Source organism: Sphaerodactylus townsendi, linkage group LG02 (assembly GCF_021028975.2).
Source record: "Sphaerodactylus townsendi isolate TG3544 linkage group LG02, MPM_Stown_v2.3, whole genome shotgun sequence".
NCBI classification, from domain to species: domain Eukaryota; kingdom Metazoa; phylum Chordata; class Lepidosauria; order Squamata; family Sphaerodactylidae; genus Sphaerodactylus; species Sphaerodactylus townsendi.
This window is the reverse complement of record NC_059426.1, coordinates 37,097,619-37,115,339: the sequence shown is the minus strand read 5'-3', so window position 1 is coordinate 37,115,339 and position 17,721 is coordinate 37,097,619. Positions and strand designations below refer to the sequence as shown.

Below are 17,721 nucleotides of genomic sequence, written 5' to 3'. Positions count from 1 at the left end.
GGTTAGGAGAAATGGAACTGTTAGGAAACACAGGTCTCTAGGAATACATAGCAGTAGAATAAAACAGTATGTAGCAAGATTCTTAGCCAGGAATAAGCAATTTAGAACTCTTGTAGTTTAAATCTATATGAACTTACTCCAGTAAAAATTCATTACTTTCAGTGGGATTAGACTGGAGTAAGTCTGCCTAAGAGTGCACTGTTGGAATCCTTTCTGTTATCAGGATACACAACTAGTTTAAAAAAGGGGGGCAGTGTATGTATTCTGTGGTATAATACTAGGGAGGAAAAGGCTTGGCTTGAATTATTGCTGCCAGTTCACTAATTGGTTTAATAACTGGCTGAATAAAATATCTGTGGGAACGTGACATATTTTTTTCAAGGTAGATTTGAGAGATCTGTGTGAATATTTGGAGTAGAGATTGCAAATTTAAGCAGCAGGGAGAATAATCTAAAATATTTCGAGGACAAGGAATGACAGAATAAGTGACCTGTGTGAATAATAAAATGGAAGGATTTGTCTCACTTGAACTTCAGCAAAGCTAAAATATCTGGGGAATGAATAAAGACTTCTCACATGAGATCAGTAGTTATCAGCTGTGCTGTTGGCTTCTCACAGATCATCTCTTAAACCCTTCCTCTCTCTGTAACAAATTGTCACACTCAGGCCTACTTTAATAGTCTGCTACTCTGATCATTTTGAGGTCCATTATTTGTGATGACATTCTTGGGTCTTTGATGCTGCTGGCCTGATAATGTTGCACATGCTTCACGTACTTCTGGACTAAGGATCCGGGGGTGGGGATGTTGCCTCCACACACAAGTGCTGCTGACCCAGGTCATATGTGATCCTGGGTATGTTAAGCCTCAGACCAGTCCCCGCCCCCACTCCGGAATCATCTCCTAGATTCATGTGCATGTGAAATCTAGTTGATGGGTAGAGAACATCTTAAGTGATAGTAAAATAGCAGGAAAGATTAGCAGTAGATTAACAGCAGGTTAGTTTAAGATATTGGGAGCAAAAATGGTGCCTAGAGATGGGGAGGAAGTCCAGTGCTTTGTTCCTTTCCCATCTTCATAAAACATCATCGTTCTTTTTCTGGGGAAGAGGAAGGAAGACCTGATTCCTTGAAGTAAATCTCTGTACTACTCCCCTTTAGAAAAGAAGTGGGAGCTGAGCTTCAGCTGCTACCATCTATGTTCTGGTCATATGTGTAGAATTCAGCGCATGTGAATATGGTGCCCCTGGGACCCCTTTCGTGGGCATACCCATTCAAGCTTTCCAATATGGTTCAGCATTGCTACACTGAACCCAAGACTGTCACAGCAGCGGCACTGTCTCCTTTCTCAGTGCATCTACAGGAGTATAAAAGCTACCTTTCCAGTTGATCTGGGATCCATCCAGTTGCACCAGCTTCTTGGTTGGTTTCACTGCTGCTGTCCCCACAGTAATGCACTTTCTCCTGCCTCATCTGTTTCCCTCTCCCAGAACAGCATTGCCATCTTCAAGAACAGGCCTGTAAGTTCTCCTCCTCCTTTTTGTGGCCTCCCCTGCCTAAGTAGGCACCTTGATGGGAAACCGTTTCACTGTTTTACGAACACCCTTGGTTTTCCATTGTGTAAAATTGTCATTTTCTTTTCGAAAACTTCTTAACCTTTTGAAACTCTTTTTTTTCCTGTTAGTTAAATAGGAACTTTTTTTTTTATAAGCTGATTCCCCTCATTCTTTTGAGTGTCCGTTTGAATCTCAAATTCCATATCGATAGGGTCAAAAGGTCCGTATTTAACATGCTGCGAAACAGTGTCTGCCCGGTGCCAGCAGAAGGACGCCTTTGCTTGTTCCGGGGCCTGCATGTGCATAGTGATTGTGGAAACAGATAGTGTGAATCGCTCCTTTTTAAAACTACTTCCTTAGATTTGTGGTTGATCTTCTTTAGATGTGTGTTTGATTAGAAGATCACTTCTTTAGATTCGTGGTTGTTCACAACTAAATGCAACTTAGTAGGATTTGAGCAGCAATATTTAAAAACTAAATCTGGTAAAATACAGTTCTTTGATTAAATATTGCAGTATTAAATACCTGTTCTCTCTTGTTATGGGATATAGTGCTTTCCATGGAAGGGTAAAGTCTTCCTGTTTTTCAGGAATCTAGCCGGTTGCACAGTTCCAGTAGAGACTGGACAGCTGGAGAAAGAGAAGCCTATGAAAGCCCCTGGAAGCTTCCAACTTCTTCTCCAACTCGCTACTCAGGGACACTTGACCGCCAGTGGTCTGGAAGATTTTTGGGAAGCAGAAACAGATTGGTAAGAATGGTTAAAGGTTCATATTTATTGTTTTCCAAGTTAGTTGTCACAGAAACTGTTCCTTCCTCATAAGCAAAGTTCAGAGAAATGTGTATGCAGGGTGAACAGTGTAGATTTGTTTTTAGGGTCTACAGTGAGATTGTTGAAGAATAGTTTAATCTCAGGAAGATGTAGAGAAATTAGAAAGTCTGTGTAAATCTGTGTTTAACCATTGTGGGTTTTCCCAAAATCTTGTATGTTTTTAATGGCAGCATTTTCTGTGGACATTTCTTATATTGTATTACTTCAATAGTCTTTAAAGCTTCCAATAACCTTCTAACAGAATACTCTTAGTTCAAGGATACTAACTCATTTTAACGAACAATGTCTTGCCCTTTTGCAAATTTACTATAAATCAAAAAACCATTTTTTAAAAGCTAAAATCAAATATACACAAAACCATTTGTGGTTATGGTTTTTCTGCGTCACCCAGTAAATATAGTAGTATAGATGAGAGATAAGACTTTCATAATTCTATTATTTTTGTGTGTGGGAAGGAAACATTCACTTACTTGATTAAATTTTTTTTGGTGGGGGGTAGTCTACATCATCGTCTTCTCCTCTTGCCTCGTCTTGGTTGGGTGAATCTGAAAGAACTCAGGGAGCATATTCTTCAAGGCTGCAAAACCAGCAACAGGACAGCGATTCTAAGAGACCGAAACTTTCTTATACATCTACCTCTGGTGTGAGAAGAAATGGCTTAAACTCAGTTTCAGGTAATGTTTGCAAGTGGTACAACATGTATTTACTTTATGTTGCTATGTATCAAAGCCTGTTTCTTGCTTGGGGGGGTGGGTGGGTTTCCAAAACTGAGGAAATAAAAAATATTTAAAGGATTTTGTTCCCCAATCAGATTTCTTAGAATGGACTGGTCCTCTTCCTGAAGTAGTTTGCTTTTACAGTTCATAAAATGTGTTTGTACTTATTCAGTCAAAGTTTAGCACATGATGGAATATCTTTGTTACAGATTGACAAGGTGAAAAAATTGACAGTTGCCCAAGAGGCACATTCAAACCTTGGGTTAATTTTTTTGAAAAAGCTACTTGTTTTCCTCTCTTCAGAGGATGTCCATAGTTACTGAGACCAGGAGCCCTGGGTGTGCATTTTCTCACCTGTTCATTTTGCAGTGGTCATGTTACACGTTAATATTCAGAAGAGTCATCCAAAGAGCAATCAAAATAGAAGCAGGGGACTTTTCAGTTTTAACTTTGCTGTTTTAGATTCCCCGTGGAGGTATGGCAGCGTGCCCAGATCTTCAACTATGGTACTTGGATCGTTAGGAAGTGAACTTGTGAGAGAGAGGAGAGAGCTGGAAAGAACAGACCCATCCATTGGCAGTCTTGTGGATTACAGAGTCAGGACTAGTGACTTCCCATCTTCATCGTGTATGTATTGGAAATCTGAATTTTTTGGGAGAATGTGTTTTATGTTTGGTTCTAGCTTCAATGCTCATGAAAAGTCTGACACCTCATTTTTGCTGTAATATATTATAATATATGGGCAATTTTATAGAATACAAACTAACCCACTTATTACATACAAAAACCACGCAAGGAGAAAAGTTCAAGTGCTCTATTCATACAAAAAGGCGCAACAACGTCTTCGCCACAGCTTTGGGTATGAATAGAGCATTTGCACTTTTCTCCTTGTGTGGTTTTTGTATGTAATAAGTGGGTTAGCCAGTTGACATAGTGTAAGTTTGTATTCTATAGTTTACCTCATTTTTGCTTACATAAGCTCTGGGCTCAAACAAGTATGATTTTATATTGCGACTAAGCCCTGACAACAAAATGTTGGGTATTGTGATCTGTTCCTTTAGAAAGTATCTGTCTAGCATCATTGCACTCCCTAGTAAAAATGGGTTGCTGTTAGCGTTTGTAGTCAACCAATGTATTGGACCAGTTGCTTTCCCATTAGAAAGTCTGAGTTCGGCTACTTAATTCTGCTTAATAAAATAGAATAATTGTCCTATGCGAAGTATGGCATCAAGTCAAAATAAAAAGGCTGCCCGTTCAGGCATGGGAAAATCTCCATGTGGTACATATTGTGCTGTCTTCAGAGCTGCATTTTATGAAGAGCATCATAATGTGTGCCCACAGTCATTGATGGATACAGTAGTGGTTGCCCAGAAGCGATTCTTGAGAGGGTAGCAAACACATGCTGCGGCCGGGGCAGAAATCTGCTAGAAATCTAAGGCTGTATTTGTGGGTAGCCCAGACAGAGCAGGCATCAGCTTCTATGCAAATGTGACCCCAGAGGCAGTTATGGTACACTGAAAGGAGAAACTTGTTGTGCATATAAAGCGGCATTCAGGCTGTCATCTTTAAATAAAGGTTGAGCTTGGAAACAAGTACCGTAAAAGTTGTGAGATATTTATGTCTGTCTCTGTCTCTACCTAGAAAATGATCGTTTGGTCGTTATTGTTAAAAAGAGAATTTCAGATTTATGAAAAAGCCAGCTGAAGGAAAACACCAATGAGGCTTTGTACTTGTGTTGCATTGTAATGAAATTATTAGGATGAAAGTCTAGCTAAAACAAAACCATATTCACTTCATCACATTATTATTAAAATCTTGAAACCTTTATCTTGGGGATCCCCAGACTTTTTCGGCCTGTGGGCACCATTGAAGTTTTGACTTAGGGTAGTGAGCCCAACCACAAAATGGCTGCCAAGGAAGGTGGAGCCAACCACAGAATGCCAAGAAGTGGAGTTATGCATACCATAGCAAGCCTTCAGGATTTTAGGCGGAAGCTCTGTTTAACAAAATGTACATATTGTTTACAATTATGTTTGCATACACATGGCTTACCTTCAGTCATGCAGTGAAGATCCTTGTGCCGTGGTGGCAGAACAGTTCTTTAGAACAGCGGTTCTCAACCTGTGGGTCACGACCCCTTTGGGGGTCGAACGGCCCTTTCACAGGGGTCGCCTAAGACTCTCTGCATCAGTGTTCTCCATCTGTAAAATGGATAAATGTTAGGGCTGGGGGTCACCACAACATGAGGAACTGTATTAAAGGGCCGTGGCATTAGGAAGGTTGAGAACCACTGATGTAGAATCACAGCCTGTTAGAAGCCCTGATGGGCAACAGCTTCACTGGCCCAGCTCGTTTTCTTAAAATATTTAGACACTGCCAGCAAAGGTAGGCCTGTGTTGGGGACCTGTGCTCTACCCATTTAACCGCTATACTTACAAATGAAGTAATGCTCACTTGTTTCTGTACCTTTTGTTACATCATTTGTCCACTTCACCTTTGACTAAATTAAAATTTTTGCTTTTCTGCCAACCTCAACGCTGTGTTTGGAAAAAATGAAGGAACTGTGCATTGAATCTCGCAACCATTGGCTGCAAGAGGCGGGGATTGTTTCCAAGATCCCTCCCTCCAGCAGCCCTGGAGAAAGTTGACTTCCAGTGTTGCAAGTCTCTTCCCTCAGCAGAGTTCAGCTGACGTTGCTCATGTGTAGCAATGATGGAATGTTGCCTAAGTGGTGAAATGGCTTTAAATAAAATATGTAGTTGATCTTGTCCTTGGCAATCCCCCTTCCCCCCGTGTTGCACTTACTTGTCCTCAGCGCAGGCCACAAAGATACACTAATGTTACAGTCCTAAGCGTACTTGGAATGGAGTTTCACGGAGTGCCAGAGACCTATTTCTAAATAAAAATGTGCAAGATTCAACTTCCTAGGCTCTAGTTAATCTATGTAATGGCAAGTATAATCAGTTTGACTAGTCCATATGTACCTTGAGTGTTAATTTGTTTTGGTTATTTTTATTCTTCCATGGCAGATCTTCAGGAAAGATCTTCTGCTTCATATGCACAAGGAGCAAGACCAAAAGACAACTCATTGAGCTCTTTGAGGCTGAACACGTCCATGAACCGCCAGTTGCCTTCTGAACATCAGTCGTCATTACTGTCGAGAGACCATAGCTGGAGTTCAAGATCTAACTATGCCCCAAGAGAAGCAGAATCTTCAGACAGGAATATGCAGCCAGAGTTTACCCATGGTGCCATGAGAAGCGGAGCCAGTTCCTCTAGCAGTTCTGAAAGGATCACACAGTCCCAAAGATCACTAAGTGAGCCTCCTGGAGATACGGAAGGAAGACGAACCACTCGGCAGTTGCTGTCTCGTTTGGCTTCTAGCATGTCCTCCACATTCTTCTCAAGAAGGTCTAGTCAGGATTCTTTGACTTCCAGGCAGTTAGGTCCTGAAGATGCATCTGCTAACACAGCTGAAGGCACAGAAGCTCAGATTCCTGAAGTTTCTCAGGGATTTAGCTTTCTTAGGAGACGGGGGGGCCTGCCGGGTGTTTCGCCTAATCCTAGTTCCGATTCAGAAGCGGAGAGTTACAGACATGAGTCTGAAAGTAGGAATGCAGGATCCTGGCTGTCGTTGTCTCTACGGAGGAGGTGCACGCCGTTGTTTTCCAGAAGGAGGAGAGAAGGAAGAGATGAAACTGCAAGAAGCGCTACCTCTGAAACACCAGCTAGACCACTGCACCTTTTTAGGAGGAGAGAATCAGGTGGTGAAACGACTCCTGAAGAACAGCGTGATTCCCTCAGACCTTCTGCTAGGCCACCAACGCCTGTAGTACCACACAGTGCTGCATCCACCTCTCTGCCAGATTCAGGGCACAGCAGAAGAAATTCAGGAATGTCAGGAATACTTCCTGGTTCTTTCTTGCGGTTTGCAGTGCCGCCGACCCTGGGGAGCAATTTATCTGACAATGTCATGATCACCGTAGACATTATTCCATCTGGCTGGAATCAGTCTGATGGGCAAGATAGCGACAAGTCCAAAGTACCTCCTTCCAGAGATCCTGAAAGGCTTCAGAAGATTAAAGAGAGGTAAGATGGTATCTCTTGAACATTTTGATGAAATTTTCAGATTATAGAATGGGCAATGCACTATGAATAGGAAATCTTCTTATTTGGAAACTTCCTTCCTGGCAAACAGTACATAGGTGTTGTCTTTTCATCTTCGCTAACGGTTTTTAGGAAAAAGCTATTAATCTGTCACAGCTTTGTAATGCCATTGTTGTTATGGAGCGATTCAAGAGCAAGCTCTCATAAAGGAAACCCTGTTTTGAGTCTGTCCAGTCTGACGGCTGTCCTTTCTCCCTAGCCTTCTTTCAGAGGATTCTGATGAGGAAGAAGGGGACTTGTGTAGGATATGTCAGATGTCATCTACATCCCCCACTAACCCTTTAATAGAGCCATGCAAATGCACAGGAAGTCTACGATACGTTCATCAGGAGTGTATGAAGAAGTGGCTACAATCCAAGATTAATTCTGGTAAGGCAGCTTCTTTTGCAGAGCAGCCGTTTGGGTGAAAACAATATTCTTTTTATGTTATGCGAACATTAACAGTGTGTTCTGAGAGCTATTCCTCGAAACTGTCCATTGAAAGCACAGATTTCAAGTTCCACCATGCATTGGGTCTACGTGTTTGACATTCAGGGCCAAATGGCAGGTTATATGTGCGTAATAAAAACGTAAACAGATGCTTTGCTTAGGGGGAAGCAGCTAGAGGTGCGTACGGAGTGGCTGGGGTGAAGCACTTAAATTTCCTTGTTGCAAAGTCTTTTCAGGTCCCCATCCTTACGTTGCCTTTAGTGGATACTGCTGAGATACATGTTGTTCTGTTAGTGTAGTTATCTAGTCCAGGGTCTCCTTCTGCTAATATTAAACTCTACAGGAATATGTTTGGAACACTTCTGTCCAGAGGGATTAGCATCCCACAAATCATTGAATTGGTATCATTTTCCCATTTTAACGTCAAAACTAAGGAGAGGATGGCAAAGTCTCTCAGCAGGACAGACCCTGTTCTTGCTCCTTATCAATCAAGTGTATATGGGGTAGAGGTTTCCTGTTAGCCACGAGGGCCCAAAGGTTTTGTGTTTCTCTTACGCTGCCGAGCAACGTAGGTAGTGGGGAGCAACAGGTAGGTGGGAGCTCTGAACTGGTTAGTGTTGGGAGGTAGGCTGATGAGGAATGAGCAGCTGTTGATGACCTCCTTGGATTTAAGGGTGTTTGTGTGCAAATCTGTCTAGGGAATTTGTGCCTCTAACCCCACGGCCTCTTCTCTTAAAGCTCAGCTAAGCTGTGAATGGAGAGTGCCCTTCATAGCTGCTCATTATGGATGGGGTCTGGTTTCTGAGGACATGCTTTTCTCTGAGACTTCTCCACCTATCATGGTTTCCCTCACTTTTTTTAGTTCTTTTACTCAATAATTACTATGATAGCATTTATTGTATCTAAGTATATGTTTTGTTAACCATCTTGTCTCCTCAGGTTCTTCATTGGAAGCAGTAACTACTTGTGAACTGTGCAAAGAGAAGTTGCACCTTGATATTGACGATTTTGATATCCACGAGCTTCATAGAGCGCATGCAAGTGAACAAGTTAGTATATTTTGGCTAATTTGGTAAGTGTCAGTTTAGTGCTATGAAGGACAGCTTTCTTATAGAAGGAAATATATGTTCAGGTCAAATTTGATACCTTTAAAGTGTTTTTCAGCATGTTTTTCTTTCCAGTGGTGACTCCGAGAAATTTATGCATTTTAAAATACAACATGAATTTTAAAAATGTGGGTGGGGGACCTACATCCATAACACTTTAGATCCTAGGTTGCTCTTGGGTCCACTAACTGGGCTCATATCAGGACCACAGGCGGTGTGAATCAAGGGCAAGAGTCCTTTGATTAAACACCTGACATGGAGGAAGAACAGAAACTCACCCAAAGGGTGCCACTGTCAGGGTAGACCTGCGCAGCAGGAGTGTGGAATATGGATCTGCTCCCGTGCCACTCTCCTGTCCCTTGGGTATCAAAATGAGCCAAATTGGCCCTACACGAACCATCACTACGAGACTCATCTTGTTGGTAGAGAGAAAAAGCTCATCCCATAGCAACAAAAACATCTCGCCTTTCCTGACTCTAGTTACCTGGATAGCATACTCCTGGTCTTCCTTCCCGGATATGTGTATAAATCTACTAGACAGCATGTGTGAGTATAGATTTGAAATTTTCAGTATAAAGGTTCGATTGGGGTCGGGATTGCGGAGGACCGTCTCCGACGCCAAGGCCTCGTGCAGGTCCTGGAAGGCGGCCTCGTGTGTTTCGTAGTTTCCGTAGTTTCGTGGGGCAGTCCTTTCGCAGCAAGTCGGTCAGGCTTAGGAGGAGGTAAAATGAAATGCAACAGCAAATATAGACAAATAACTCCTTTTTGCTGATTTTGTTTAAGTGGGTGATTGAATGAACACAGATTTCACCGTTGCTAAGTGGAAGTAAATTATGAGTTTGAGCTAGTAGGGAAGTTCAGAGACGGAAGTGTCAAAGCACAATTTTCCCTGCTTGTCTGAAGCAACCCTGAAAATCCTTTATTGCCCAGGGGGGAGGAGGGGTTAGACAAAATGCACAGTGGTATAGGGCATGCATAGATGAGGGAAAATTGGGTAACGAGGCCTCCTTTCTCCACTGTTATGCATTTTGCCACAGACCCCTCCCAACTTTTACAGACTTTTCAGCAGGCGGCTTTGGGAAGAGGGGAAATCCCATCTGCTAGTTGCTTTTTAAAAGCTTCTTTGGATATATACAGCCTTTTGTCTTTCCGTAGTGGATACTTTTTTATCCTCGGAGGACTAGGTTGAAATTTGACTCCTTTACTGGGAAGGGAGAGCTTCTGAACTCTTGAGAATTTTGAGGGAACGTACTTTGTGTTGGTCTGCATGAGCTACCCCTTCTGCTGTGATGTAGCAGAATAACACAGGTGCTTTCCTTGTTGGAGAAAGGAGATACATTTTCTAAATACGTAATACATGTATGTTTTGATCTGCTGGAGGGTGCTTACAAAGATGATAATAAAGCTATTAAAACCCAACTGTTTTTAGCCCTCTGGGGGTGGGTGGTATAAAGGTCATGATGATGATGATGATGATGATGATGATGATGATAATAATAATAATAATCCCAACTGTTTGATGCCACTAAAACAGGCTAGGAATAACAACATAAAATAGGCTCTGAGCAGCCTAAAATGCTCCTCAAGCCAGAAGCAGATCATAAGACGCAGGGAAGGTTAAAAGTCTGGGTAAAAAGGAATGTTTGAGTCCAGCACCTGAAAGAAAGTAAAATAGGCACCTGGTGAGCCTCTTGGGAAGAAGGCATTCATAAGGCAAGGGTACATCTCTGTCCTGTCATTGGTTGCCGCTTACTTCACCTCTGAAAGTGAGGGCACAGAAAATAGGACTTGGGAGGGTATGGCCTGGAGAGCATGGGAAGCAGTGGCCCTTAAGGTCCCCTGTCCCCAAGCTGTTTAGAGCCTTAAAGATAAGAGCCAGCACTTTGAATTGTGCCAAGAAACATCTGGGCAGCCGGTGCAGCTCTTTCAGCATGAGGGTGATGTGATTCCTGCACCCAGCCTCTTGCAGTCTAGCTGCTGCGTTTTGGATCAGTTGGAATTTGTGTTCAAAGACAGCCCCATGTAAAGTGAGGATAATCTAACCTGGATATGATCAGGGCATGGATCACTGGCCAAATCATTCTTTTCAAGGATGAGCTGTAACTGGCAGGTCAGCCAGTGCTGGTAAAAGGTGCTGTGTGCCCCAGAGGAAACCTGAGCCGTCAGCGATAGACCAGAAGATAAGATGTCAAATCCATGGTCCTGTGATATCATTAGCTGGTGTCTCCTATAAGATCCAGCTACCTATAATATCGTCTGGGCTCCCTAGCATGGGTACTAGAAAACTTTGTGTACCAAGAGCATAGGATTTGTACACAAGGCCACCTGTACCCCAATATAGACCATTGGTCTTGTCAATAAGCCGGTTCTGTCTGTTTGGACTTGCAACAGCTCTGAGGTCTTTTACTAGAGGCTGCACCTGGGATCAAATTCATGCAAAGCAGATATATCACTGAGTCATGCCCTGACCCTTGATTATGTACAGGTGCATGGTAAACCTGAATGCTCGGCAGAGGAGACCATGTCATTTCTTAGAAGTGGCCTGTGAATCCTTTGGCTACAGTGGATTTCTCCTTTTTGACTAATTTCTCAGCTGTATGCCCTCCATCTTAATTTCTGAGATATTTGAACAGCTCGTGTCAGAGATCCGGAGCTAAATAAATGCGAAGAAGAGTTGACCATGTTATTGCTTCTGTTCTTTATCATTGGCATTAGTCACTTTAACTATTTAAATAAAATCGTTATGGGGTTTTGAGCATTGGATACTTGTTGAAGATATTCTTTCTTGAGCTAAAAAATAATTCCTAAGACTTGCTGCTAATTAGCATGGATCTCAAGAATCATGTTGGTGTCTCAAGATGGCAGCTTTCACACAGATGTAGCCAGGTACTGGGCGGATACACTGGAGTGTGGGTTCTATCCTGACCAGGCAGTTCTTTTACAGAAAGAATTCACTTGATCATGTGAACATTGGACATAGAGCTTTTTCATGGACATTGTTTATGTAATCATGCTCCTGGGTGTGTGTGCTGTCTGAAAATAACTGGTATACTTTTTTTTTTTACAGGCAGACTATGAGTTCATCAGTTCTGGGCTTTACCTTGTAGTGTTGCTACACTTGTGCGAACAGCGCTTTTCAGATATGCTGGGAACTACCAGTGAGGCCAACACTCGTGTGCGGGTAAGTGTGGTGAGCTGCTTCGGGGGGAGAAGCGGGCTGTGAAGCTTGTTTGGCATTCATCTCAGCTGGGTTTATGTTGCCTGTGATAGAAAAGTCTATATCTGCAGGAAGGGTTGGCTGACCAAAGTCTCAACTGCAACTCTTCATAATCCCTGAAAAGCCCATGTTTTTGAGGGGGAGCGGCTTTTGGAGGAACCTTGTGCAATGCAGTGTGGTTGATTCAGCTGTGGAGAAAAAAAGTAGCGACCTGCATTTTCACGCAGAGTGGTTTCTGCTTCCATGTGAGGAAATCCTACCTATTGTGTGTCTTCCACTGGGGTAGGCTGAACTGTTTAGTGAGCTTTGGCTGCTCTGTTGTAGTAACTTTAGAACTAAGAAACTAACCGGGAAATCCGGTGGCTTTGGGTGGCACAGAAAGGAGGGAAAACAAAAAACTCTGCCACCATCTGAATGGTCCCATAGGCAATACAGGCTTACATTGCACTTTTGTATGGCATACGTATGCAGGTCCAGGGAGCAGTATTTCTGGGCTGAAACATCAGTGGAAGCTGACTAATGTTGGCTCCACCCCCTGGAACGCCCCACACCTCGAAGCTTCATCCAAGCGGATGCCAGCAATCTTCCGCAACGGCCCCAACTTCTGGATTTCGCCACTGTGGAGCTGAGGGATGGCTGCCTGCTGGCATCTTTTAAAAATTATTATTATTAATTTTATATACCGTCCTCCCCCTGAGGGCTCAGGGCGGTTCACAACAAGGTTAAAACATACATTAAAACATAATTTAAATATCAATTACATAAAAACAGAACCCATTTAAAAATGTGGGTGGAGTCTGGCTACCACCCCTCCCCCCTTGTGCCCATGGGAGGGGGGAAAATGTGTCAGTACAGTCCTCCCCTGCTCACTGTGTGCACTCGCCCCCCCTCTCCTCATCTGGATTGAGCTGCCAGTTCTCCACACTGACACACTGGGACAGTTCTCCATTACTGACACACTGGTATGTCTTTAAGTATATTTAACCAGGCTTCTCATTTTGAGTCATTTGTGAGGTAATATTTTCAATGCAGACTGTTCCACTATCGCTTCCCCTATCGCCCCACCCTCTGCAGTTGGAGAGATATGCTGCTGGTGTCCCTGATCCCTCCTGTCTCTCAAAGTGTGCAGTTTGTGAGTGACTTTTGGAAGTGAGTGGGAATACCTCACATAGGTGGAAAAGCAGAACGCTTGAAAGTCCGAGGCCATCAGGGTGCTGCTGGGTTTTATTAACAGTTTTAAAGCCTCTGAAATGTTACAAGTTTTAAACTGCCTTATTTCTGTATTGCTTCTAGTTTATTAATCTTGCAAGAACTCTTCAGGCACACATGGATGATATTGAAAGTAGGTGGCTTCCGCTCGTTTAAAGTAAAACTGAAGTTAAAAGCTGCAAGGGATCACAATCTGTAGTGATCTTGATGTACAGTACTGTGAACTAAAATATGACTGTTTGTTATAGTGGCTTGGCTTGTATATGGCTTGTAATCTTCACATCCTTTTAGCAGGCTTACCTAATAGAACTGAGTAGAGTGTAGAGTTGTGCCAGTGTGCAAGGACAGAGGCCTGCGGATAACTGACTTCCCTGCACTGAGGAAAGAACCTCCAAGTACATCTCTAGTGAGGGGGCTCAGAACATCCAGACTGCACTGTGGGCCATGGAGAGCAGGAGGGAGTGGTGTATTCTGGAGGGGCTGAAGGGCAAAAAAAATGCTTGCCAGTGTCTATCCAAAGTTAAACACCTCTTGAAATAAAGATTTCAAGGCCATGCACAGCCATCTCTGGCAATCAACAGAACTGTGGCTAGATTATGTCAGTTTTTTTGACCCACTGATTCAGGCAAGTGCATTATGATTAGCATGACTTGCCTCTAATCTTTCCCCCACCTCCAGCAGACAGTTATTTTGGGAATTTTGGTCCAGTTGCCAACATCTCTGTGATGGATAGGAAGGTGTCGTGTCCCCGAAGGGAAAACCAGCCACTCAGATGAGCCCATAGGAGTGGTGCCGCAGCATCCAGTCACCTTCAGGAAGGGAAATGAGATGTTGGAGACGACGCAGGAGGAGAGGGAGTGGAGTTCTGCCTCAGGGAGAGAACAGGGACAGCTCAGGTCCAGTTCAGGAAAAAAAAGAACAGACAGAATGAAGGGCAGCTCTGCCTTATTGATCTTGGCAATCTTGAGCTCCACAAAACTTACCTCACGGCAGTGAACCCAAAGCCTATACAGGCACGACCAGTGGAACACCTGGAAACTGAGGGAAACTGAACCTAGATCCCAAAAATCTTAGAAAGGTCAATAGAAAAAAGTGCATCTCTCAGTAGGGAAAAAAGCATCACTCTCTCCTCCCAGGAGTTGGTTTCCCCTGCAGTTTACTTAGGAGGGACCTTGTTTATCTTCCTAGTGCTGTTTCCTTTATTTAGACTTCTCAGTAGCTTGCAGAGAGCTCTCTTCCCAGAAGTAATTTCTATTTAAGGAAGGGCTGCTGTTGCTGAGTAGGCTATGACTAACTGAACTGCATTTGCTGTTGGCCACCTGGCTTGCTCTTTGCATTTTTGGGGGCTGTTTCTGCCTTAGCCAGCTAAGGCATGGCCTTAAAATAATGTGCCCTTTACACTCCCGGGGAACGCATTTGAGAAGCCAGGGTTGCTGTTGCTTTGATACTTCTACGGTGTGTCTAAAGCTTTCTGGAAGATGGCCCACATCTCCCAAGTATTGGCTTAGCGTTACTACTAGGGAGGGTGGGAAGAGAGAGAGAGAGAGAGAGAGAGAGAACTTGTGAGTACCTTGGTGTTGCCTGTAGATCTGTAATCCATAGCAGTCTCAACACTCCTAGATACCAGCAAACGTTGTCAAGGTAGACCAAACCTGTTCCCTCTTGTTCTGTTCTGATCATAGTTGAATCCCAAAGTGGGTTTTTTAAACAAGCTCATAGAGCAGAATTTGCCCTCCAGGTACACGCGTGTGGGGAATGAGTGTGCCTCAAAGGGTCTTCTATAGGGAGTAGAAAGGAATATTGCAAATACTGACCCACTCCCCCTGCTGTGCATCCTTGAAGGAAATTAAGGATGCTTTCTTCATTACTGTCTTCTCCGTGAAAGAGCATCCCAGTCCTTGTCTGCTTCCAGTAGGTTTCCATCCTTTTCTTCCCTTTTTTGTTGGTTATCCTTTTCCCAGCCATTGTTCTAAAGCAGTGGCTCTCAACCTTCCTAATGCCGCGACCCTTTAATACAGCTCCTCATGTGGTGACCCCCAACCCTAACATTTATCCATTTTACAGATGAAGAACACTGATGCAGAGAGTCTTAGGCGACCCCTGTGAAAGGGTCGTTCGACCCCCAAAGGGGTCGCGGCCCACAGGTTGAGAACCACTGTTCTGAAGTCACTCCTCACTAAGTCTGGTTCTGATTACGTAATTTAATTTGCACAGTTTCTTTTCACTTACGGATTTGGGCTTCCTGCCCAACTGAAAGACCTTGGGAAGATCTGAATGCTTGCCTGCGGTAAACACTCAGATGTGCTTAATACTAAATAACTGCAGTTATGTATATTTGACTTCCTGCTTCTGAGGTGGAAGTCTGTGTTGCTGCTATAGGTGGCTTTCAGTTCATGAATCTTGATTATGAAATACAGACATCATCACACGGGCCTAGAGGGCAAGAATTCTGATGTAGTTGCTGCATGTGGGCCTATTGAATGAGTTTCAGGCTCGGGGTGTGTGTGTATGGATGATAATTGGGGCAATCTGACCACCCACCTCTGCACCCAAGCACACTTGCCCTGCCGCACATCAGAGTCCTTTTGTTTAAAGTTTTCATTTAAAAAAAGAAAATTGCATGTGAGATCGCAGATGTCACACGACACTTAATCGCTGCATATAAGTATGACATTGTCGGACCTGTCAACCAACCACAAGGAAGTGAATAGTGTGCGTAGTAGGGCCTGAAATGGAGGAAGTCCTAAATTTGAGCTGAAGTGGATTGTTTACAGTACTAATCTGCATATGTCTAGAAAAGGCTGAGTGAATTGGATTGTCGAAGGATTTCGTGGCCAGAATCAGCTGACTGTTGTGGGTTTTCCGGGCGGTGTCATCTGGTCGTTTTCTCTCCGTGGAGAGAAACGCATGTTACCATGATATGCCTCTGAGGATGCCTGCCATGGAAGCAGGCAAAACTTTAGGAGCAAATATTACCAGACACAACCACGAAAAACGGCAACAACCAACTAAATGAATTATTTTTGCTTTTGATAGGGTTATTGGCAGATGCACAATTCCCAATGCTTGACCCAGGCCTCTTAACCCTCTCAGTGGTCCTATATAGGGACAGTAGTTCATCTGTGGGTATATACTTGTGAGAGTTTATTCAGACTAAAGCAGTGAAGATGAAAGACGACTATTGTGTGAGCTGGGAAGTACATAGTCTCTTCCAAACTTTCTGTGTTTGTTCAGTATTGGTGTTGGGAAGAAATGAAGTATCAAGTTAACCGCAACTTAAGACACGTCAGAAATGCCTGGCTGTAGTATGCTCATTCCATTAAAACAAACACCAATACCCCTCGCTACTGTTCCCCTTGACAACTGCACATTAAAGGCCAGTTTTTCTTGAGCAGAAAAGTATAGCTGCCTGCCTGTCTGCCAGATATGAAATTGGGCTATATGCGGTAAACTAAGAACTCTTTTCTTAAGTTGGAAGCATTCAATTTTTAAGCGCTTAAGTAATTCTGTTTGAGGTTGTGTCCTTTTGTTTTTTGTTAATTACATTAATATTCAGACCATGCAAACTACTGTCTGTATCCTGGATTTGTACGAAGGTGGTTTTGACTTTCCTTCCTGTACTTCCAGCAGCTTCAGACGACGACTCCGAAGACGGGGATCTTGGTAGAACGCTCGATGCTGCCTAAATGCAACCGGAAGCTGGATGGGCAACCGACCCTTGCCCCCGTCAGTATGCATGTCTTTAGTAAGGCACACTGACTACTGTTAGGGGTTTCAGAAACCTGATGTTGCACACTGAAAGCTTCGAGACCTGAACACTTGGTCTGCAGAAGGGAGTTGTTTCTCCGTTGAGATTATAACATGTATGCCTTTTTCTAAAAGACTAGATTCTTATCTGGTAAGAAACATGATTTTTTTTCTTTTGTATAAACTTCTTACTGTCAGTTAAACTTCTGGTAACTGTTTCTCACGTTTGCTCTTCTACTGGCACTAAGTGGTAATGTTAAATACATTTTGCACGTCACGGTGGGAAAAGATATTTCTGTTCTTGCTCTCCATTTTGAAAACACCTTTGGCAAAGTCTTATTGTTTTGATTCCAGTGTTTACACCATAGGATGACTGAGGGGAATGCACGGGTTCTGTAAAGTTTAGTGTTAGGTTTCTATCTTTTCCGTGAGGAACATTTAACTCAAAAGCAATAACTTGCAAGGGGCTATTACTAAGTGTTACTGATGGCTTTTTATAAGTACTGATTTCAAAACTGTGGATTATATTTGATATTATGTAGCTGTTCCAATGAAGAATTACAGTTAAGTAAACACACTTGCATTTCAGCATTCCTGGTGGGAATACAACTTATGGTTTAAAATCTTAACTGGGCTATTTATCTTAATGAACCTTTTCTAGAACCCGCATCCACTTCTGAAGCACTGGTTATGAACGTGTTTTCTAGTGTTGTCATTTGTTTGGTAAATAAAATATGATGCAAATTA

At 43.1% G+C, this 17,721-nt stretch overlaps 1 protein-coding gene across 9 annotated transcripts in view; it reads left to right on the top strand.

Annotated features, from left to right (window-relative positions):
• Positions 1 to 17,721, top strand: part of MARCHF7 (membrane associated ring-CH-type finger 7) — a 31,172-nt gene extending 13,451 nt beyond the window's left edge. For 2 of the 9 annotated variants that reach the window (XM_048484423.1, XM_048484421.1), the window contains 8 exons: positions 2,144 to 2,302; positions 2,883 to 3,057; positions 3,562 to 3,726; positions 6,129 to 7,188; positions 7,466 to 7,635; positions 8,635 to 8,744; positions 11,869 to 11,982; positions 16,855 to 17,721. In XM_048484423.1, the coding sequence (XP_048340380.1) occupies positions 2,144 to 2,302; positions 2,883 to 3,057; positions 3,562 to 3,726; positions 6,129 to 7,188; positions 7,466 to 7,635; positions 8,635 to 8,744; positions 11,869 to 11,982; positions 16,855 to 16,986 (2,085 nt within the window). In that variant the 3' untranslated portion in view covers positions 16,987 to 17,721. Of the gene's footprint in view, positions 1 to 2,143; positions 2,303 to 2,882; positions 3,058 to 3,561; positions 3,727 to 6,128; positions 7,189 to 7,465; positions 7,636 to 8,634; positions 8,768 to 11,868; positions 11,983 to 13,311; positions 13,361 to 16,854 lie in introns of all 9 variants that reach the window. The other 7 variants (XR_007243512.1, XR_007243511.1, XM_048484425.1 and 4 more) reach the window with 7 other exon arrangements.